At 38.6% G+C, this 23,270-nt stretch overlaps 1 protein-coding gene across 1 annotated transcript; it reads left to right on the top strand.

Moving 5' to 3' along the window:
• Window positions 1-21,816: 21,816 nt before the first annotated feature.
• LOC145953302 (uncharacterized) lies at window positions 21,817-23,087 on the top strand. Its single transcript, XM_083067245.1, has 2 exons — window positions 21,817-22,989; window positions 23,031-23,087. The coding sequence occupies exons 1-2, from the start codon at window positions 21,817-21,819 to the stop codon at window positions 23,085-23,087; spliced, it is 1,230 nt and encodes a 409-aa protein (XP_082923371.1).
• The last annotated feature ends 183 nt before the right edge of the window (window positions 23,088-23,270 follow it).

The raw sequence follows: 23,270 nt of genomic DNA, 5'->3' as shown, positions 1-23,270 counted from the left end.
ATACTTTGGAATATATGAATTTGAGTGAGCATTTTTGCCTCAAATCCTCTCCTTAGTCACTAGGTCTACACGGCCTACCTCTCCTATCTCCTCCCTAGAGTGAGTTTAGGGTTCCCTTGAGTGGCCTTCATCCCCACTTGATGAAGAGAGCCAACTAGAACACCCAAAAACACCATCCTCCATTTATCTCTCATATTCGCCCAAATCAATCCATTTACGCCCACCTTCCTTTTTTTGCCTCACCCTTGAAGGAACATCCACCCTTAAGGTCATCATTTTGGCCTTAGCAAGGAGATTCTTCCCACCTTGGACGTCCATCATCACCCCCTTGGTGGAAGGAGTCCATCAATTTCAGATAGTCAGTGGGTGAGTCCGGTCCAGGTGGTCCCCAAGAAGACAGGCCTCACTGTTGTTAAGAATGAGAAGGATGAGCTCATACCCACCAGAGTCCAAAATAGTTGGAGGGTTTGTATTGACTACCAGAGGCTCAACCAAGCAACAAGGAAGGATCATTTTCCTCTGCCCTTCATTGATCAGATGCTTGAGCGTCTATCAGGTAAATCTCATTATTGTTTTCTTGATGGGTTCTCTGGTTACTTTCAAATCCACATTGCTCCTGAGGATCAAGAGAAAACCACATTCACCTGCCCCTTTGGCACTTTTGCCTATAGGAGGATGCCCTTTGGCCTATGCAATGCCCCTGGTACCTTCCAGCGGTGCATGCTTAGTATCTTTTCTGATTTTCTTGAAAATTGCATAGAGGTGTTTATGGATGATTTCACTGTGTATGGATCCTCTTTTGATACATGTTTGGATAGTCTGGATAAAGTTTTGAATAGATGCATTGAGACTAACCTTGTTCTTAATTTTGAGAAATGTCATTTCATGGTTGAGCAGGGTCTGGTTTTAGGGCATATCATCTCTAGTAGGGGCATTGAGGTAGATCCTGCAAAGATATCTATTATTTCACAATTGCCTTACCCCTCTTGCGTACGAGAGGTGCGATCTTTTCTTGGCCATGCAGGTTTCTACAGGCGCTTCATTAAAGACTTCAGCAAGAAGGCCCTTCCACTATCCAATCTACTACAGAAGAAGGTTGATTTTGTTTTTGATGACAGGTGTAAACAGGCATTTGACTGCCTCAAGGAAGCACTGACCACCACTCCAATCATTCAGGCACCTGATTGGACAGTCCCATTTGAGCTGATGTGTGATGCATCCAATTGTGCATTGGGAGCTGTCCTAGCACAGAGAGTTGATAGGTTGCCTCGAGTGATATATTATGCTTCCAGGACTTTGGATGCTGCCCAAGCAAACTACACTACCACAGAGAAAGATCTTCTTGCCATTGTTTTTGCTCTTGATAAATTTAGATCGTATTTGCTTGGTTCTCGTGTTATTATCTATACTGACCATGCAGCTCTAAAGTACCTGCTGAAAAAGGCTGAGTCAAAGCCTAGATTGATCAGGTGGATGCTTTGGCTCCAGGAGTTTGACTTGGATATCCGGGACAGGAGTGGAGCTCAAAATTTGGTGGCAGACCATCTAAGCAGAATTGAAAGACCTGAGGATAGTGCTGACATCTTGCCCATCCAGGATAATTTTCCTGATGAAAATTTGTATATTATTTCTTTTGTTTCTACTTCTTCTACCCCTTGGTTTGCAAACATTGTTAATTTTTTAGTTGCTTCTGTTTTTCCTCCCTTAGCATCACGAGCTCAAATTGATAAAATTAAGAGTGATGCTAAGCATTATATTTGGGATGACCCCTATTTGTGGAAGTTTTGCAGTGACCAGGTGATTAGGAGATGTATACCAGATCATGAGATTGATTCGGTCCTGCAGTTTTGTCATTCTTCCCCACCAGGTGGCCATCTAGGCATTCAGAGGACAGCTCGCAAGGTGCTTGACTGTGGTTTCTACTGGCCCACGATCTTCAGAGACGCGTGGAAGATTTGTAGCACTTGTGAGCAGTGCCAGCGAGCAGGAGGATCCCTTACATGGAGACAGCAGATGCCTCAGCAGCCCATGCTATTCTGTGAGGTGTTTGATGTCTGGGGTATTGATTTCATGGGTCCCTTTCCTGTTTCTTTTGGTTTTTCCTACATTCTTTTAGCTGTTGATTATGTTTCAAAATGGGTGGAAGCCAAACCCACCAGAACTAATGATGCTTGGGTCTTAGTGGATTTTGTTAGATCTCACCTATTTTGCAGGTTTGGAGTACCCAGAGCCATTGTTAGTGATCAAGGAACCCATTTTTGCAACAGATCTATGCAGGCTTTGCTCAAGAAGTATGGGGTAGTGCACAGAATTTCCACACCTTACCAGCCCCAAACTAATGGACAGGCTGAGATTTCAAATAGGGAGATCAAGAGAATCATAGAGAAGATTGTACAGCTCAACAGAAAAGATTGGAGTAACAGGTTGGATGATGCTCTTTGGGCACATAGGACTGCCGACAAAGCACCTATAGGGATGTCTCCTTATCGGGTTGTCTTTGGCAAGGCATGTCATTTACCTGTTGAGATTGAGCATCGGGCCTACTGGGCTGTGAAGACCTGCAACTTCTCCATTGATCAGGCTGGTGAGGAAAGAAAGTTGCAACTGAGTGAGCTGGATGAGATCCGCCTGGAAGCGTATGAGAACTCTAAGTTCTACAAGGAGAAAACCAAGAAGTTCCATGATAGTTTGATAGCTAGAAAGGACTTCACGGTTGGGCAGAAAGTTTTACTGTATAATTCAAGGCTTGGTCTCATGGGTGGTAAGTTGCGTTCTAAGTGGATTGGACCTTTTGTTGTTACTAATGTTTTTCCTTATGGTACAGTTGAGATCAAAAGTGAATCCACAGACAAGAGCTTCAAAGTTAACGGGCACCGTCTGAAACCTTTCCTCAGCAATCCTTCCCTGTTGAATGCAGTTGTAGAGGAGATGTCTCTGCTCGACCCCACTTCTCTTCCACCATGACTTAGGGAGTTTTCTTTTCCCTTCTCCTTCTTTACTTTTATTGCACTTGTCCAGATTTATTGATTGTCCTGATTGCTCTGATCTTCTGTTTGGGCCACATTGGGACAATGTGTGATTTAAGTGTGGGGGGGACGGTTTTAGCTTGATTACATGTTTTTAGGGTTTATTTGTTATTTTAGATTTTATGTTTAGGTGTTCTGTACAGCTTTGCATGTTTCTCTGTGATTTCTGGGTTTTGATTGTTTGTAGGCACTGACTTCATTCTTGGATAGGAGTTTCTTGATACTATATGGTTTGAAATCCCTGTTTTTCTCTACTTGGAAAGATGATTTTGAGGTTTGAGAGGTTGTTTTAACTGTGACAAATATACCCTGTGTGAGGATTTCAGCCACTCTCTGTTCTTAATTGTGTGTTATGCCTCTTGATTCCCTGCACAGTTGCCTTGTCTTGACTCTTTTTGATACTTCTTGATTCACATGCATGTTTGGATATGATTAAGGCATTTTTGTTCTTATAAGCCTCTGGCCAAATAAGCTTACCCTGAATTATCTCCTCTGATAACCCCTGCTGAGCCTATTTCCCCTTCTTTTGTTTGAAGCTCATTACAAGCCTTAAGCGAAAAACCATGATTACCTTAACCTTAGGGAGTTTTGGAGCTTTGGAATTGTTTTGGGAATAAGTTCTTGAATAAGTGTGGGGGTGTGTGTATGTTTCATTGGATGATATATATTGACTAGTTGATTCCTTATGCTGTACATTTTACTTCTCTGCATGTTATCTTTTCTCATTTCAAAATTCGTGTGTACTGTTCACTATGTAATTTTCGTTAAAAAAAAAAAAAAAAGAGAAGTTGTTTGAGGCAAGAGAAAGAGGATTGATCATCATAGAGGTCATTAGAGGTTTCTGGGTTTGTTTCTTGTGCACATTCTTGACTTATTCCCCATTGCTCCTCTAGTTCCTCTGGTTTGTAGTTACTTATCCCATATGTTTTCCTCTACCCTGTCCTTGGCCTCATTACAACCCTAAAAAGACCTTTTGATCCTTATGTGCATGTTTATTGGGTGTTGATTTTAGAGGCTTGCCAAGTCTATCTGTTGCTTGTTTTTCATGAGTGCTTTGAGAGTATACAGTTGCCTAGACACTTGAGAGATACAGTGATACAGTGCATCTTGTGAGGTTCTGTTGCTTTTGAATCACCTCTTGAGCTGATTGATTGTCTTGCCATGTTTTGAAATGCTTGGATGATTTCCATAAGTATCTGGTTTCTCTGACTCTTTATATGTTGGATGTTGTCTACTTCTTTCCTTTTCCCAAGATTCATTGAGGATTATGTAAACCTGTTTGTTTTCTTGTGTGTATTGTTGTCTCTGTTTCTTCCTGTTTCGTCACTTTCTTTGATATATTTGGAATTGTTCTTTGCTTTGCTTTCTTGATTTTGCCCAGGAGTGCAAAAAGCTAAGTGTGGGGGTATTTGATAAGTCATAATTTGATATGTATCTTATCCTTCAATTTAGCTATTTTACATTCCATTCATGGTTAATTATAGGATTTAGATAGATATGTGTGTTGTTGGGCCAAATTGGATAGTTGGGAATTATTATTCTAAATTTTCGCTGTTTTTGGGCTGATGAACATGTCTCGGTCTTAAGGGCATAACTTGGGCTGTAGTGATCCAAATGGTGAAAACTCGGTGGCCCTGGAAAGCTGTGACAAAGACCTAGAACTTTGTAGAAGGAACCGTGTTCAAATTCGTTCATCTAGAAGGACAATTTCGGTGGTCCAAAATCGGTGCGGAAATGGCATCCAACTCATCCCACCAACAACACCAACTCATCCCATTTCGTTTTGTCTTAGCTTTTTCCCATTATTTTATATTTCTTTTGTGTTAGATGAAGGCTATAAATAGGCCTTCACTTCTCCATTGTAAGACATCCCTGAATACACCTTCAAATAAGTTACTCTTGGGTGTTCTTCTTCCTCCCTTCTCTTTGTTTTCTTTGAGTTTATTTTCTCTGTTGTAGTTGTAGTTTATGTTTTATTGTCCTTTCCTTTTGTATGCATTTTAATTCTGTTCTTTGCCTCCTCCATGGAAGGCTAGATTGTAGTACTCTTTAACTTGATTTAATGCATTTTCATTTTCCTTGCATTTTCATTTCTAGTTCAATTTTAATGGAAGGCTAAAACCATTGGGTTGGCTTCTTGTTATGGATTGTAATCTCTGTTTGAGGTTGGGTATGTTTGTGTGTCTCTGTTCTACTTTGTTCTTCTTCATTCAACCTCTATATTAGTATGTCCATGCTTAATGGGCTATGCTTAATGACACAGTTGCTTAATCTGTGAAGAGGTTGATGTTGTATACATTTTCTTAATTCGTGTAGGGAAATCTTGAGTTAATCTTCGCTTAGTTGGTTAACTCGGATGGAACAAGGATTAAGTAGTTAATAGAGCAATCTTATTGTAAATCAAGGATAAGAGAGTTACAATCCGAACAAGGAGCCAATCTATTTTACTTATCGTGTTATCTGTATTTTATTGTGTTATAAACTTAAAATTTAAACAACCAAAATTCCCCCCCCACTTCGTGTGTTTAAGCCTTTTACAGAAACTGATGGTCCCCGGCAAAAAAAATAGAAGTTGTTTGAGGCAAGAGAAAGAGGATTGATCATCATAGAGGTCATTAGAGGTTTCTGGGTTTGTTTCTTGTGCACATCTTTTACAGAAAAACTAAGAGAAAAACGCACAACTTTTACAGAAATAGCCATTTGAAAAATCGGTCGTTTAGGAGCTCAAAATTGGAATTTGATTGATACAATTGTTTCTCGCTGGACTGATTGGCAAGCCTCGGTTTTTGGGGCATAACTTGGACTGTGGTTGTCCAAATGATGCAACCTTGGTGGCTATGGAAAGATAAGAGAAACTCCTACAACTTTTATGAAGAAATTACTTTCAGATTAGGCTGTCTATAAGGTCCAAATCGGTGGCCAAAGTCGGTGAGGAAAAGAACATGGCACCAACTCCATTAATTCATCCACTAACTCCACTAATTCATCCCACCAACTTCAATAATTCATTCCACTAATTCATTCCACTAATTCATTTCAATAATTCATTCCACTAATTCATTCCACTTAGTTTTGTCTATCTTTTTCTCCATTATTTTACATTTTTTTAATGTGTTTTGGAGGTTATAAATAGGCCTTCACTTCTCCATTGCAAACCATCCCAAGAAACACTTCTCATTCTCATTCTCTCTTCTCTTATACTCTCTTCTTCTCCTCTTCTTCTCTTTGAAGACCAAGGAAAGTCTAGAGGATAACATTAAATCTAATCCTTAAAGTAACTCCTTGGACTGGAATTGGTAGAGCACTTAAATCTCGCAAGCTTACTCTACGATTCATTGGTCCCTACCAGATCCTTAAGAGAATTGGTGATGTAGCTTTCCAAATTGCGTTACCTCCATCCCTATCAAATCTTCATGATGTCTTTCATGTTTCTCAACCTAGAAAATACATTCATCTCATATTGTGGAATCCGACAACATTCAGTTAAAGGATAACCTCACCTATGAGACTATACCTTTGAGGATTGAGGATAAGAGGGTAAAGAAACTAAGAGGTAAGGAAATTCCTTTAGTCAAAGTTTTTTGGGGAGGAAACTTTGAAGAAGGCGCTACATGGGAACTAGAAAGCAAAATGCGGGAAGCTCATCCATTCCTGTTTTCAGGTAAATTTCGAGGACGAAATTTCTTAAAGGAGGGGAGAATTGTAACATCCCAGTTTTCATTATTATTATTATATGGTATTTGGTCATAATTTGGTGATTATCTTTTACTTCAATTGTAGCTAATTCACACTCCATTTATGCTTAATTGTAGGCTTTAGAAAGATATGTGTATTGTTGGGTTTATAGTTGTGTATTTTTTGTTTTCTCGCTGGGCTGACTGACTAGTCTCAGTGTCTGAGGCATAACTTGGGCTGTGATGGTCTAAATGATGCAAAATTGGTGTCAATGGAAATCTAAGAGAAAAACGCACAACTTTTGCAGAAATAGCCATTTGCAAAATCGGTCGTTTAGGAGGTCAAAATTGGACTTTTATTGATACAATTGTTTCTCGCTGGGCTGATTGGCAAGCCTCTATTTTTGGGGTATAACTTGGTCGGTGGTTGTTCAAATGATCCAAACTTGGTGGCTATGGAAAGATAAGAGAAAATCCTACAATTTTAATGAAGGAAATATTTTCAGATTCGGCTGTCTATAAGGTCCAAATCCGTAGCCAAAGTCGGTGAGGAAAAGAACATGGCACCAACTCCATTAATTCACACCAACTCCATTAATTCATCCCACCAACTTCTATAATTCATTCCACTAATTCATTCCACTTAGTTTTGTCTATCTTTTTCTCCATTATTTTACATTTTTTAATGTGTTTTGGAGGCTATAAATAAGCCTTCACTTCTCCATTGCAAACCATCCCAAGAAATACTTCTCATTCTCATTCTCATTCTCTCTTCTTCTTCTCCTCTTCTTCTCTTTGAAGACCTAGAGGAATCCATAAGAGGTGGTTCTACCCTAGGATGAGAATGAGAATGAGAAGTATTTCTTGGGATGGTTTGCAATGGACAAGTGAAGGCTTATTTATAGCCTCCAAAACACATTAAAAAATGTAAAATAATGGAGAAAAAGATAGACAAAACTAAGTGGAATGAATTATAGAAGTTGGTGGGATGAATTAATGGAGTTGGTGTGAATTAATGGAGTTGGTGCCATGTTCTTTTCCCCACCGACTTTGGCTACGAATTTGGACCTTATAGACAGCCGAATCTGAAAATATTTCCTTCATTAAAGTTGTAGGATTTTCTCTTATCTTTCCATAGCCACCAAGTTTGTATCATTTGAACAACCACCGACCAAGTTATACCCCAAAAACAGAGGCTTGCTAATCAGCCCAGCGAGAAACAATTGTATCAATAAAAGTCCAATTTTAACCTCCTAAACGACCGATTTTGCAAATGGCTATTTCTGAAAATGTTGTGCGTTTTTCTCTTAGATTTCCATTGACACCAATTTTGCATCATTTGGACCATCACAGCCCAAGTTATGCCTCAGACACTGAGACTAGTCAGTCAGCCCAGCGAGAAAAAAAAAATACACAACTATAAACCCAACAATACACATATCTTTCTAAAGCCTACAATTAAGCATAAATGGAGTGTGAATTAGCTACAATTGAAGTAAAAGATAATCACCAAATTATGACCAAATACCATATAATAATAATAATGAAAACTGGGATGTTACAATTCTCCCCTCCTTTAAGAAATTTCGTCCTCGAAATTTACCTGAAAACAGGAATGGATGAGCTTCCCGCATTTTGCTTTCTAGTTCCCATGTAGCGCCTTCTTCAAAGTTTCCTCCCCAAACAACTTTGACTAAAGGAATTTCCTTACCTCTTAGTTTCTTTACCCTCTTATCCTCAATCCTCAAAGGTATAGTCTCATAGGTGAGGTTATCCTTTAACTGAATGTTGTCGGATTCCACAATATGAGATGAATGTATTTTCTAGGTTGAGAAACATGAAAGACATCATGAAGATTTGATAGGGATGGAGGTAACGCAATTTGGAAAGCTACATCACCAATTCTCTTAAGGATCTGGTAGGGACCAATGAATCGTAGAGTAAGCTTGCGAGATTTAAGTGCTCTACCAATTCCAGTCCAAGGAGTTACTTTAAGGATTAGATTTAATGTTATCCTCTAGACTTTCCTTGGTCTTCAAAGAGAAGAAGAGGAGAAGAAGAGAGTATAAGAGAAGAGAGAATGAGAATGAGAAGTGTTTCTTGGGATGGTTTGCAATGGAGAAGTGAAGGCCTATTTATAACCTCCAAAACACATTAAAAAAAATGTAAAATAATGGAGAAAAAGATAGACAAAACAAAGTGGAATGAATTAGTGGAATGAATTATTGAAATGAATTAGTGGAATGAATTAGTGGAATGAATTATTGAAGTTGGTGGGATGAATTAGTGGAGTTAGTGGATGAATTAATGGAGTTGGTGCCATGTTCTTTTCCTCACCGACTTTGGCCACCGATTTGGACCTTATAGACAGCCTAATCTGAAAGTAATTTCTTCATAAAAGTTGTAGGATTTTCTCTTATCTTTCCATAGCCACCAAGTTTGCATCATTTGGACAACCACAGTCCAAGTTATGCCCCAAAAACCGAGGCTTGCCAATCAGTCCAGCGAGAAACAATTGTATCAATCAAATTCCAATTTTGACCTCCTAAACGACCGATTTTGCAAATGGCTATTTCTGTAAAAGTTGTGCGTTTTTCTCTTAGTTTTTCTGTAAAAGTTGTGCACAAGAAACAAACCCAGAAACCTCTAATGACCTCTATGATGATCAATCCTCTTTCTCTTGCCTCAAACAACTTCTATTTTTTTTGCCGGGGACCATCAGTTTCTGTAAAAGGCTTAAACACACGAAGTGGGGGGGGGGGGGAATTTTGGTTGTTTAAATTTTAAGTTTATAACACAATAAAATACAGATAACACAATAAGTAAAATAGATTGGCTCCTTGTTCGGATTGTAACTCTCTTATCCTTGATTTACAATAAGATTGCTCTATTAACTACTTAATCCTTGTTCCATCCGAGTTAACCAACTAAGCGAAGATTAACTCAAGATTTCCCTACACGAATTAAGAAAACGTATACAACATCAACCTCTTCACAGATTAAGCAACTGTGTCATTAAGCATAGCCCATTAAGCATGGACATACTAATATAGAGGTTGAATGAAGAAGAACAAAGTAGAACAGAGACACACAAACATACCCAACCTCAAACAGAGATTACAATCCATAACAAGAAGCCAACCCAATGGTTTTAGCCTTCCATTAAATTTGAACTAGAAATGAAAATGCAAGGAAAATGAAAATGCATTAAATCAAGTTAAAGAGTACTACAATCTAGCCTTCCATGGAGGAGGCAAAGAACAGAATTAAAATGCATACAAAAGGAAAGGACAATAAAACATAAACTACAACTACAACAGAGAAAATAAACTCAAAGAATACAAAGAGAAGGGAGGAAGAAGAACACCCAAGAGTAACTTATTTGAAGGTGTATTCAGGGATGTCTTACAATGGAGAAGTGAAGGCCTATTTATAGCCTTCATCTAACACAAAAGAAATATAAAATAATGGGAAAAAGCTAAGACAAAACGAAATGGGATGAGTTGGTGTTGTTGGTGGGATGAGTTGGATGCCATTTCCGCACCGATTTTTGACCACCGAAATTGTCCTCTAGATGAACGAATTTGAACACGGTTCCTTCTGCAAAGTTCTAGGTCTTTGTCTCAGCTTTCCAGGGCCACCGAGGTTTCACCATTTGGATCACTACAGCCCAAGTTATGCCCTTAATACCGAGACATGTTCATCAGCCCAAAAACAGCGAAAATTTAGAATAATAATTCCCAACTATCCAATTTGGCCCAACAACACACATATCTATCTAAATCCTATAATTAACCATGAATGGAATGTAAAATAGCTAAATTGAAGGATAAGATACATATCAAATTATGACTTATCAAATACCCCCACACTTAGCTTTTTGCACTCCTGGGCAAAATCAAGAAAGCAAAGCAAAGAACAATTCCAAATATATCAAAGAAAGTGACGAAACAGGAAGAAACAGAGACAACAATACACACAAGAAAACAAACAGGTTTACATAATCCTCAATGAATCTTGGGAAAAGGAAAGAAGTAGACAACATCCAACATATAAAGAGTCAGAGAAACCAGATACTTATGGAAATCATCCAAGCATTTCAAAACATGGCAAGACAATCAATCAGCTCAAGAGGTGATTCAAAAGCAACAGAACCTCACAAGATGCACTGTATCACTGTATCTCTCAAGTGTCTAGGCAACTGTATACTCTCAAAGCACTCATGAAAAACAAGCAACAGATAGACTTGGCAAGCCTCTAAAATCAACACCCAATAAACATGCACATAAGGATCAAAAGGTCTTTTTAGGGTTGTAATGAGGCCAAGGACAGGGTAGAGGAAAACATATGGGATAAGTAACTACAAACCAGAGGAACTAGAGGAGCAATGGGGAATAAGTCAAGAATGTGCACAAGAAACAAACCTAGAAACCTCTAATGACCTCTATGATGATCAATCCTCTTTCTCTTGCCTCAAACAACTTCTTTTTTTTTTTTTTTTTTTAACGAAAATTACATAGTGAACAGTACACACGAATTTTGAAATGAGAAAAGATAACATGCAGAGAAGTAAAATGTACAGCATAAGGAATCAACTAGTCAATATATATCATCCAATGAAACATACACACACCCCCACACTTATTCAAGAACTTATTCCCAAAACAATTCCAAAGCTCCAAAACTCCCTAAGGTTAAGGTAATCATGGTTTTTTGCTTAAGGCTTGTAATGAGCTTCAAACAAAAGAAGGGGAAATAGGCTCAGCAGGGGTTATCAGAGGAGATAATTCAGGGTAAGCTTATTTGGCCAGAGGCTTATAAGAACAAAAATGCCTTAATCATATCCAAACATGCATGTGAATCAAGAAGTATCAAAAAGAGTCAAGACAAGGCAACTGTGCAGGGAATCAAGAGGCATAACACACAAGTAAGAACAGAGAGTGGCTCAAATCCTCACACAGGGTATATTTGTCACAGTTAAAACAACCTCTCAAACCTCAAAATCATCTTTCCAAGTAGAGAAAAACAGGGATTTCAAACCATATAGTGTCAAGAAACTCCTATCCAAGAATGAAGTCAGTGCCTACAAACAATCAAAACCCAGAAATCACAGAAACATGCAAAGCTGTACAGAACACCTAAACATAAAACCTAAAATAACAAATAAACCCTAAAAACATGTAATCAAGCTAAAACCGTCCCCCCCACACTTAAATCACACATTGTCCCAATGTGGCCCAAACAGAAGATCAGAGCAATCAGGACAATCAATAAATCTGGACAAGTGCAATAAAAGTAAAGAAGGAGAAGGGAAAAGAAAACTCCCTAAGTCATGGTGGAAGAGAAGTGGGGTCGAGCAGAGACATCTCCTCTACAACTGCATTCAACAGGGAAGGATTGCTGAGGAAAGGTTTCAGACGATGCCCGTTAACTTTGAAGCTCTTGTCTGTGGATTCACTTTTGATCTCAACTGTACCATAAGGAAAAACATTAGTAACAACAAAAGGTCCAATCCACTTAGAACGCAACTTACCACCCATGAGACCAAGCCTTGAATTATACAGTAAAACTTTCTGCCCAACCGTGAAGTCCTTTCTAGCTATCAAACTATCATGGAACTTCTTGGTTTTCTCCTTGTAGAACTTAGAGTTCTCATAGGCTTCCAGGCGGATCTCATCCAGCTCACTCAGTTGCAACTTTCTTTCCTCACCAGCCTGATCAATGGAGAAGTTGCAGGTCTTCACAGCCCAGTAGGCCCGATGCTCAATCTCAACAGGTAAATGACATGCCTTGCCAAAGACAACCCGATAAGGAGACATCCCTATAGGTGCTTTGTAGGCAGTCCTATGTGCCCAAAGAGCATCATCCAACCTGTTACTCCAATCTTTTCTGTTGGGTTGTACAATCTTCTCTATGATTCTCTTGATCTCCCTATTTGAAATCTCAGCTTGTCCATTAGTTTGGGGGTGGTAAGGTGTGGAAATTCTGTGCACTACCCCATACTTCTTGAGCAAAGCCTGCATAGATCTGTTGCAAAAATGGGTTCCTTGATCACTAACAATGGCTCTGGGTACTCCAAACCTGCAAAATAGGTGAGATCTAACAAAATTCACTACGACCCGAGCATCATTAGTTCTGGTGGGTTTGGCTTCCACCCATTTTGAAACATAATCAACAGCTAAAAGAATGTAGGAAAAACCAAAAGAAACAGGAAAGGGACCCATGAAATCAATACCCCAGACATCAAACACCTCACAGAATAGCATGGGCTGCTGAGGCATCTGTTGTCTCCATGTAAGGGATCCTCCTGCTCGCTGGCACTGCTCACAAGTGCTACAAATCTTCCACGCGTCTCTGAAGATCGTGGGCCAGTAGAAACCACAGTCAAGCACCTTGCGAGCTGTCCTCTGAATGCCTAGATGGCCACCTGGTGGGGAAGAATGACAAAACTGCAGGACCGAATCAATCTCATGATCTGGTATACATCTCCTAATCACCTGGTCACTGCAAAACTTCCACAAATAGGGGTCATCCCAAATATAATGCTTAGCATCACTCTTAATTTTATCAATTTGAGCTCGTGATGCTAAGGGAGGAAAAACAGAAGCAACTAAAAAATTAACAATGTTTGCAAACCAAGGGGTAGAAGAAGCAGAAACAAAAGAAATAATAAACAAATTTTCATCAGGAAAATTATCCTGGATGGGCAAGATGTCAGGACTATCCTCAGGTCTTTCAATTCTGCTGAGATGGTCTGCCACCAAATTTTGAGCTCCACTCCTGTCCCGGATATCCAAGTCAAACTCCTGGAGCCAAAGCATCCACCTGATCAATCTAGGCTTTGACTCAGCCTTTTTCAGCAGGTACTTTAGAGCTGCATGGTCAGTATAGATAATAACACGAGAACCAAGCAAATACGATCTAAATTTATCAAGAGCAAAAACAATGGCAAGAAGCTCTTTCTCTGTGGTAGTGTAGTTTGCTTGGGCAGTGATAAATCATAATTTGATATGTATCTTTTCCTTCAATTTAGCTATTTTACATTCCATCTATGGTTAATTATAGGATTTAGATAGATATGTGTGTTGTTGGGCCAAATTGGAAAGTTGGGAATTATTATTCTAAATTCTCGCTGTTTTTGGGCTGATGAACATGTCTCGGTTTTCAGGGCATAACTTGGGCTGTAGTGATCCAAATGGTGCAAACTCGGTGGCCCTGAAAAGCTAAGACAAAGACCTAAATATTTGCAGAAGGCGTCGTCGGCCAATTCGATCATCTAGAAGGTCTAATTCGGTTGAAAACAACTCGGTGCGGAAAAGAATAATGGAATCCAACTCATCCCACCAACTCATCCCACCAACTCTCCCATTTCGTTTTGTCTAAGCTTTTTCCATTATTTTATATTTCTTGTGTGTTATATGAAGGCTATAAATAGGCCTTCACTCTCCCATTGTAAGACATCCCAAATACACCTTCAAATAAGTTACTCTTGGGTGTTCTTCTTCCTCCCTTCTCTTTGTTTTCTTTGAGTTTATTTTCTCTGTTGTAGTTGTAGTTTATGTTTTATTGTCCTTTCCTTTTGTATGCATTTTAATTCTGTTCTTTGCCTCCTCCATGGAAGGCTAGATTGTAGTACTCTTTAACTTGATTTAATGCATTTTCATTTTCCTTGCATTTTCATTTCATTTCTATTTTAATGGAAGGCTAAAACCTTTGGGTTGGTTTCTTGTTATGGATTGTAATCTCTGTTTGAGGTTGTGTATGTTTGTATGTCTCTGTTCTACTTTGTTCTTCTTCATTTAACCTCTATATCAGTATGTCCATGCTTAATGGGCTATGCTTAATGACACAGTTGCTTAATCTGTGAAGAGGTTGATGTTGTATACGTTTGCTTAATTCGTGTAGGGAAATCTTGAGTTAATCTTCGCTTAGTTGGTTAACTCGGATGGAACAAGGATTAAGTGGTTAATAGAGCAATCTTATTGTGAACCAAGGATAAGAGAGTTACAATCCAAACAAGAACCAATCTATTTTACTTGTTGTGTTATCTACATTTTATTGTGTTATAAACTTAAATCTGAACAACCAAACCCCCCCCATTTGGTGTGTTTAAGCCTTTGGCAGATAAAAATGGTCCTTGAGAGACGACCTAGGACAACTTCCTAGTACTACATTTAATTGTTTTTATTTGACCGGATACGACTTCGATCAAATTTGGCGCCGTTGCCGGGGAATAATGGTTTTTTGTCTTAGGATTCTAGTTTGTGTGTGTGTGTTGGGTAGAATAAATTCTCAGTATGTTTATGTGTTCAGTTGTGTTTTATTTCAGTTTGGAGTGATGTAACAAAATGAAAAAAAAAATCTGAATAATTTTAGTGTTGTGTTATGTGTTAGTTTGAATCATGTTATGGCGATGAGTAGCACTTAACAGTAATCATGTTTTGGTCTTTTGTTATTTTTTACGTCTTTTGGTCTTTTGTTATTTTTTACGTTTTTGGTTTTCCTTGTGAATTCCTGGATCTGTATAGGTAATAAATACTTGTTTCACTCTTGGTTTTGAGTTTCCGAATATTTCATGGACTGAATTCTTGTATTTCTTGGCATGTTGAGTTTATCTTGAGGTTTGAGAGGTTGTTTTGAAAGTGACTTATATACCCTGTGTGAGGATTGGAGCCTTCATGATTCTTTCTTGGAAATTTTATGCCTCTTGACTGCTTGCACATGTGCCTTGGCTTGACTCTTTTTGATGATTCTTGATTGATATGCATGTATGGAAGTGATAAAGGCAATTTTGTTCTTGATCCTCTAGCCAAATAAGCTTACCTTGATTTAATCCCTTGATAGCCCCTTTGAGCCTATGTTTATCCCTTTTCTTTGTTTTGAAGCTCATCATTAGCCTTAAGTGAAAAACCATGATTACCTTAACCTTAGGGAATTTTGGAGCTTTGGAATTGTTTTGGGAACAAGTGTGGGGGCGTGTGTGCTCATTGGATTCATGTGAATTGGCTAGTTGATTTTATTGGCTCCTTGTACTTTTTATTGTGTAAATATGTTTAATATCTTGTCTCTTGCAAAAAAAAAAAAAATAGAAAAAAAAAAAAATCATTATCAAATTCGAAAAAAAAAAATGAAAAAAAAAAAAAAAGAGAGACAAGATAAGAAAAAAAAAATAGTAAATAAAAGTGTTTGGTGGAGTCAAGAAGAGGATTAGAATTAGGGGTTTTGGGTGTGTTTTTATTGTATTTTCACTTGTTCCCCATTGCTCCTCTATTCTCTTTAGCTTTCAGCTTCTCATCCATATTTTATCCTCCCTTATCCTTGGCCCCATTACAACCCTGAAAAGTCCTTTTGATCTGAATATGTATATGTTTTCGAGTGTTTGATTGTAGAGGCTTGCCAAGTCTTGTGTGTTGCTTGCTTTCTTGAGTGCATTGAGCGGAATTTCATTTACCTTATACACTATACACTTGAGAGATACACTTGAGTGATCCTGTGAGGTTTGGTTGCTTTTGATTCACCTCTTGAACTGATTGATGTGCTTATCATGTTTTGAGGTATTTCAATGATGTTCATGGATATTTGGTTGCTTTGACTGAAAGTGTACAAGTTATTTGTTCCTTACATTTTCCTTGGATTCGTGCTGGTTAACAAAATCTTCTCTTCCTTATGTTTCTCTTGTTGGGTTGTTTCGTGATTTGATTTTGCCCGGGAGTGCAAAAAGCTAAGTGTGGGGGTATTTGATAAATCATAATTTGATATGTATCTTTTCCTTCAATTTAGCTATTTTACATTCCATCTATGGTTAATTATAGGATTTAGATAGATATGTGTGTTGTTGGGCCAAATTGGAAAGTTGGGAATTATTATTCTAAATTCTCGCTGTTTTTGGGCTGATGAACATGTCTCGGTTTTCAGGGCATAACTTGGGCTGTAGTGATCCAAATGGTGCAAACTCGGTGGCCCTGAAAAGCTAAGACAAAGACCTAAATATTTGCAGAAGGCGCCGTCGGCCAATTCGATCATCTAGAAGGTCTAATTCGGTGGAAAACAACTCGGTGCGGAAAAGAATAATGGAATCCAACTCATCCCACCAACTCATCCCACCAACTCTCCCATTTCGTTTTGTCTAAGCTTTTTCCATTATTTTATATTTCTTGTGTGTTATATGAAGGCTATAAATAGGCCTTCACTCTCCCATTGTAAGACATCCCAAATACACCTTCAAATAAGTTACTCTTGGGTGTTCTTCTTCCTCCCTTCTCTTTGTTTTCTTTGAGTTTATTTTCTCTGTTGTAGTTGTAGTTTATGTTTTATTGTCCTTTCCTTTTGTATGCATTTTAATTCTGTTCTTTGCCTCCTCCATGGAAGGCTAGATTGTAGTACTCTTTAACTTGATTTAATGCATTTTCATTTTCCTTGCATTTTCATTTCATTTCTATTTTAATGGAAGGCTAAAACCTTTGGGTTGGTTTCTTGTTATGGATTGTAATCTCTGTTTGAGGTTGTGTATGTTTGTATGTCTCTGTTCTACTTTGTTCTTCTTCATTTAACCTCTATATCAGTATGTCCATGCTTAATGGGCTATGCTTAATGACACAGTTGCTTAATCTGTGAAGAGGTTGATGTTGTATACGTTTGCTTAATTCGTGTAGGGAAATCTTGAGTTAATCTTTGCTTAGTTGGTTAACTCGGATGGAACAAGGATTAAGTGGTTAATAGAGCAATCTTATTGTGAACCAAGGATAAGAGAGTTACAATCCAAACAAGAAGCCAATCTATTTTACTTGTTGTGTTATCTACATTTTATTGTGTTATAAACTTAAATCTGAACAACCAAACCCCCCCATTTGGTGTGTTTAAGCCTTTGGCAGAAAAAAATGGTCCTTGAGAGACGACCTAGGACAACTTCCTAGTACTACATTTAATTGTTTTTATTTGACCGGATACGACTTCGATCAAATTTGTCCCCGGCAACGGCGCCAAATTTGATCGAAGTCGTATCCGGTCAAATAAAAACAATTAAATGTAGTACTAGGAAGTTGTCCTAGGTCGTCTCTCAAGGACCATTTTTATCTGCCAAAGGCTTAAACACACCAAATGGGGGGGGTTTGGTTGTTCAGATTTAAGTTTATAACACAATAAAATGTAGATAACACAACAAGTAAAATAGATTGGCTTCTTGTTTGGATTGTAACTCTCTTATCCTTGGTTCACAATAAGATTGCTCTATTAACCACTTAATCCTTGTTCTATCCGAGTTAACCAACTAAGCGAAGATTAACTCAAGATTTCCCTACACGAATTAAGCAAACGTATACAACATCAACCTCTTCACAGATTAAGCAACTGTGTCATTAAGCATAGCCCATTAAGCATGGACATACTGATATAGAGGTTAAATGAAGAAGAACAAAGTAGAACAGAGACATACAAACATACACAACCTCAAACAGAGATTACAATCCATAACAAGAAACCAACCCAAAGGTTTTAGCCTTCCATTAAAATAGAAATGAAATGAAAATGCAAGGAAAATGAAAATGCATTAAATCAAGTTAAAGAGTACTACAATCTAGCCTTCCATGGAGGAGGCAAAGAACAGAATTAAAATGCATACAAAAGGAAAGGACAATAAAACATAAACTACAACTACAACAGAGAAAATAAACTCAAAGAAAACAAAGAGAAGGGAGGAAGAAGAACACCCAAGAGTAACTTATTTGAAGGTGTATTTGGGATGTCTTACAATGGGAGAGTGAAGGCCTATTTATAGCCTTCATATAACACACAAGAAATATAAAATAATGGAAAAAGCTTAGACAAAACGAAATGGGAGAGTTGGTGGGATGAGTTGGTGGGATGAGTTGGATTCCATTATTCTTTTCCGCACCGAGTTGTTTTCCACCGAATTAGACCTTCTAGATGATCGAATTGGCCGACGGCGCCTTCTGCAAATATTTAGGTCTTTGTCTTAGCTTTTCAGGGCCACCGAGTTTGCACCATTTGGATCACTACAGCCCAAGTTATGCCCTGAAAACCGAGACATGTTCATCAGCCCAAAAACAGCGAGAATTTAGAATAATAATTCCCAATTTTCCAATTTGGCCCAACAACACACATATCTATCTAAATCCTATAATTAACCATAGATGGAATGTAAAATAGCTAAATTGAAGGAAAAGATACATATCAAATTATGATTTATCAGGCAGCATCCAAAGTCCTGGAAGCATAATATATCACTCGAGGCAACCTATCAACTCTCTGTGCTAGGACAGCTCCCAATGCATAATTGGATGCATCACACATCAGCTCAAATGGGACTGTCCAATCAGGTGCCTGAATGATTGGAGTGGTGGTCAGTGCTTCCTTGAGGCAGTCAAATGCCTGTTTACACCTGTCATCAAAAACAAAATCAACCTTCTTCTGTAGTAGATTGGATAGTGGAAGGGCCTTCTTGTTGAAGTCTTTAATGAAGCGCCTGTAGAAACCTGCATGGCCAAGAAAAGATCGCACCTCTCGCACGCAAGAGGGGTAAGGCAATTGTGAAATAACAGATATCTTTGCAGGATCTACCTCAATGCCCCTACTAGAGATGATATGCCCTAAAACCAGACCCTGCTCAACCATGAAATGACATTTCTCAAAATTAAGAACAAGGTTAGTCTCAATGCATCTATTCAAAACTTTATCCAGACTATCCAAACATGTATCAAAAGAGGATCCATACACAGTGAAATCATCCATAAACACCTCTATGCAATTTTCAAGAAAATCAGAAAAGATACTAAGCATGCACCGCTGGAAGGTACCAGGGGCATTGCATAGGCCAAAGGGCATCCTCCTATAGGCAAAAGTGCCAAAGGGGCAGGTGAATGTTGTTTTCTCTTGATCCTCAGGAGCAATGTGGATTTGAAAGTAACCAGAGAACCCATCAAGAAAACAATAATGAGATTTACCTGATAGACGCTCAAGCATCTGATCAATGAAGGGCAGAGGAAAATGATCCTTCCTTGTTGCTTGGTTGAGCCTCCGGTAGTCAATACAAACCCGCCAACTATTTTGGACTCTGGTGGGTATGAGCTCATCCTTCTCATTCTTAACAACAGTGAGGCCTGTCTTCTTGGGGACCACCTGGACCGGACTCACCCACTGACTATCTGAAATGGGATAGATAATCCCAGCCTGTAGAAGCTTGGTGACCTCTTTCTTCACAACGTCCATAATCACTGGGTTAAGTCTTCTCTGAGGTTGTCTTACTGGTTTTGCTCCATCCTCCAATAATATCCTGTGCATGCATGTGGATGGGCTAATGCCAGAAATGTCTGCCAAGGTCCAACCAATTGCTTTCTTATGCTTCTTTAGAACCTGCAACAATTTGTCCTCTTGAACAGCATCAAGGGAGGTGGAAATGATTACTGGCAACTTCTCATTATCTTCTAAGTAAGCATACTTGAGATTCTCTGGAAGAGGCTTCAGTTCTGGTGTGGGTGCTGGTTGAACATTAGAAGAAACCAAAGAAGGGGAAAGGGGTTCCACAACCTGTACCTCAACCTGCAAGTCAGATTCTTTTGTACTTCCTGCAACATGGTTAGGGCATTCTGACTGTATAAAATCAAGAGCAAGAGGTACAACACCTAAAGTGTTAAATTCAGATGCATCATAATTAGTTTCATATTCAGATTCATATTCAGATTCAGATTCAAACTCAGAATCAATGTATGAAAGACAATTATACAAATCAAGTGAAGGTGAATGCTTTTTAGCATGAGAAAAAAAAAAACAACTTCAATCATTCAGGCACCTGAATTTAGATTGTAGTACTCTTTAACTTGATTTAATGCATTTTCATTTTCCTTGCATTTTCATTTCTAGTTCAAATTTAATGGAAGGCTAAAACCATTGGGTTGGCTTCTTGTTATGGATTGTAATCTCTGTTTGAGGTTGGGTATGTTTGTGTGTCTCTGTTCTACTTTGTTCTTCTTCATTCAACCTCTATATTAGTATGTCCATGCTTAATGGGCTATGCTTAATGACATAGTTGCTTAATCTGTGAAGAGGTTGATGTTGTATACGTTTTCTTAATTCGTGTAGGGAAATCTTGAGTTAATCTTCGCTTAGTTGGTTAACTCGGATGGAACAAGTATTAAGTAGTTAATAGAGCAATCTTATTGTAAATCAAGGATAAGAGAGTTACAATCCGAACAAGGAGCCAATCTATTTTACTTATTGTGTTATCTGTATTTTATTGTGTTATAAACTTAAAATTTAAACAACCAAAATTCCCCCCCCCCCCACTTCGTGTGTTTAAGCCTTTGACAGAGAAAAATGGTCCTTGAGAGACGACCTAGGACAACTTCCTAGTACTACATTTAATTGTTTTTATTTGGTGGCCTCATGGTGGAACAAACTATATGGAACTCCTTAAGATGCTTATGTGCGTCTTCACCTGCACGACCATGAAACTTAGGCAGCAAATGGATTAGTCCAGTTTTAAGCACAAAAGGAACATCTTCCTCAGGGTATTGAATGCATAAACTCTCATAAGTAAAATCAGGTGCAGCCATTTCCCTAAGTGTTCTCTCTCGAGGTCCAGGTTGGTCAGCCATGTTTTGTTGTTGACTTGAATGAAGTTCAAATGCAACACTTACACTATCACTAACACTATGAGTATCACTATCACTATCTAAAGATGGAATGATATGCTCTCTAGTTAATCTATGGAATGTCCTATCAATCTCAGGATCAAATGGATGCAAAGTCTGTGGATTGTTCCTAGTCATGCACTACATGTACCACTATAGTAACAGTGAACAAAAAGGGATTTTTATGAAAACTTATAAAACAACAAAACTAATGCACCAGTATCATTAGCTACTACCACACAAAATTTGAGGTAAAATGATAAATCTAGTTGTCAAAACCAAAAATCACAATTAATTAGAAAATTCTAATATTTGACATTATTCATATTCACATTAATACACTAAAACAAAACACACAAAAATTGACAAAGACTCTAAAACATAAAACACAAAGCACAAAACAGAACATCACAATAACAAATACACATAAACACACGGCCTTTTACAGAAACTGATGGTCCCCGGCAACTCATGGGGGAGAGCTTATACGAGTACTGGGAAAGATTCAAGAGGCTATGTGCTAGCTGTCCTCACCATCAGATTTCTGAACAGCTATTATTACAGTATTTCTATGAAGGATTGAACATAATGGATAGAAGCATGATTGATGCAGCTAGTGGAGGAGCCTTAGGAGATATGACACCTGCTTCTGCTAGAGGGTTGATTGAAAAAATGGCGTCAAACTCACAACAATTCAATATGAGGAGTGATGCCATTGTCGTGAGAGGTGTGCATGATGTGGTAGCCTCAGACTCCATTGAACATAAAAAGCTAGAGAGTAAGATTGATGCTCTCACCACCTTGGTTTCACAACTGGCTACAAATCAAAAAGAAGCTCCAACACCAGCAAAGGTATGTGGCATCTGCACTTCAATTAATCATCTAACTGATGCTTGTCCCTCCTTGCAAGACTCTTCTATAGGTCCTGATGCCCCACAAGCCTATGCTGCAAATACCTATAATAACAGACCAGCGCAACAACAACAGCAGCAGAGTTATGACCTCTCCAACAATAGGTACAATCCAGGTTGGAGAAATCATCCTAATCTCAGATGGTCTAACCAGCAGCAGCAGCAACAACAACAGCCATCCCCTCCCTTCCAAAACAATGTTGGTCCTAGCAGATATGTGCCTCCTCCTATCCAACAACAACAACAAAGACAACATGAAGCTCCTGCACCACCAGCTCTTCAACCTTCTACTTCTGAACCTACATTGGAGGAGTTAGTGAGGCAGATGACTATTCAAAACATGCAGTTCCAACAAGAGACCAGAACTTCCATACAAAGTTTGACAAATCAGATGGGTCAGATGGCCACTCAGCTTAATCAATCACAGTCCCAAAATTCAGACAAGCTACCTTCACAAACTGTGCAAAATCTGAAGAATGTGAGTGCCATCACCTTGAGGTCTGGCAAACAAATTGACATTCCAGCACCTCCTACAACTGTTGTACCTCCACCTAAGCCTACACTTGAGAAAGAGGATTCTACAGGTAGTAGCAAAAATTTTCATGCAGGTAGTGCACGTAGTGATGATCTACATCAGCCTCCTATCCCTCTTCCATTTCCACCAAAATTAATTCCAAGCAAAAAAATGGAAGAGGTGGACAAGGAGATATTAGAAACCTTTAGGAAGGTGGAGGTGAACATACCTCTACTGGATGCCATCAAGCAAATTCCCAGATATGCAAAATTCTTGAAGGAGCTGTGCACTCACAAGAGGAAGTTGAAGCGAAATGAGCGAATCAGCATGGGCAGGAATGTCTCAGCACTCATAGGTAAATCTGTTCCACACATTCCTAAAAAGTGTAAGGATCCAGGTACATTTTGTGTACCTTGCATTATTGGTAACAATAAGTTTGAAAATGCCATGCTTGATTTAGGAGCTTCAATTAATGTCATGCCTCTGTCTATTTTCAATTC

Source organism: Cajanus cajan, chromosome 11 (assembly GCF_000230855.2).
Source record: "Cajanus cajan strain Asha chromosome 11, NIPB_CcT2T_4, whole genome shotgun sequence".
NCBI classification, from domain to species: domain Eukaryota; kingdom Viridiplantae; phylum Streptophyta; class Magnoliopsida; order Fabales; family Fabaceae; genus Cajanus; species Cajanus cajan.
The sequence above is the reverse complement of the archived record's forward strand: the minus strand, read 5'-3'. Positions and strand labels throughout refer to the sequence as shown.

Bases quoted from the DNA above. Each gene is read 5' to 3' on its own strand.
- LOC145953302 (XM_083067245.1), top strand. From the start codon at position 21,817: ATGGGGGAGAGCTTATACGAGTACTGGGAAAGATTCAAGAGGCTATGT. The intron at 22,990-23,030 runs GTGAACATACCT...GCAAATTCCCAG, and splicing joins AAACCTTTAGGAAGGTGGAG to ATATGCAAAATTCTTGAAGG.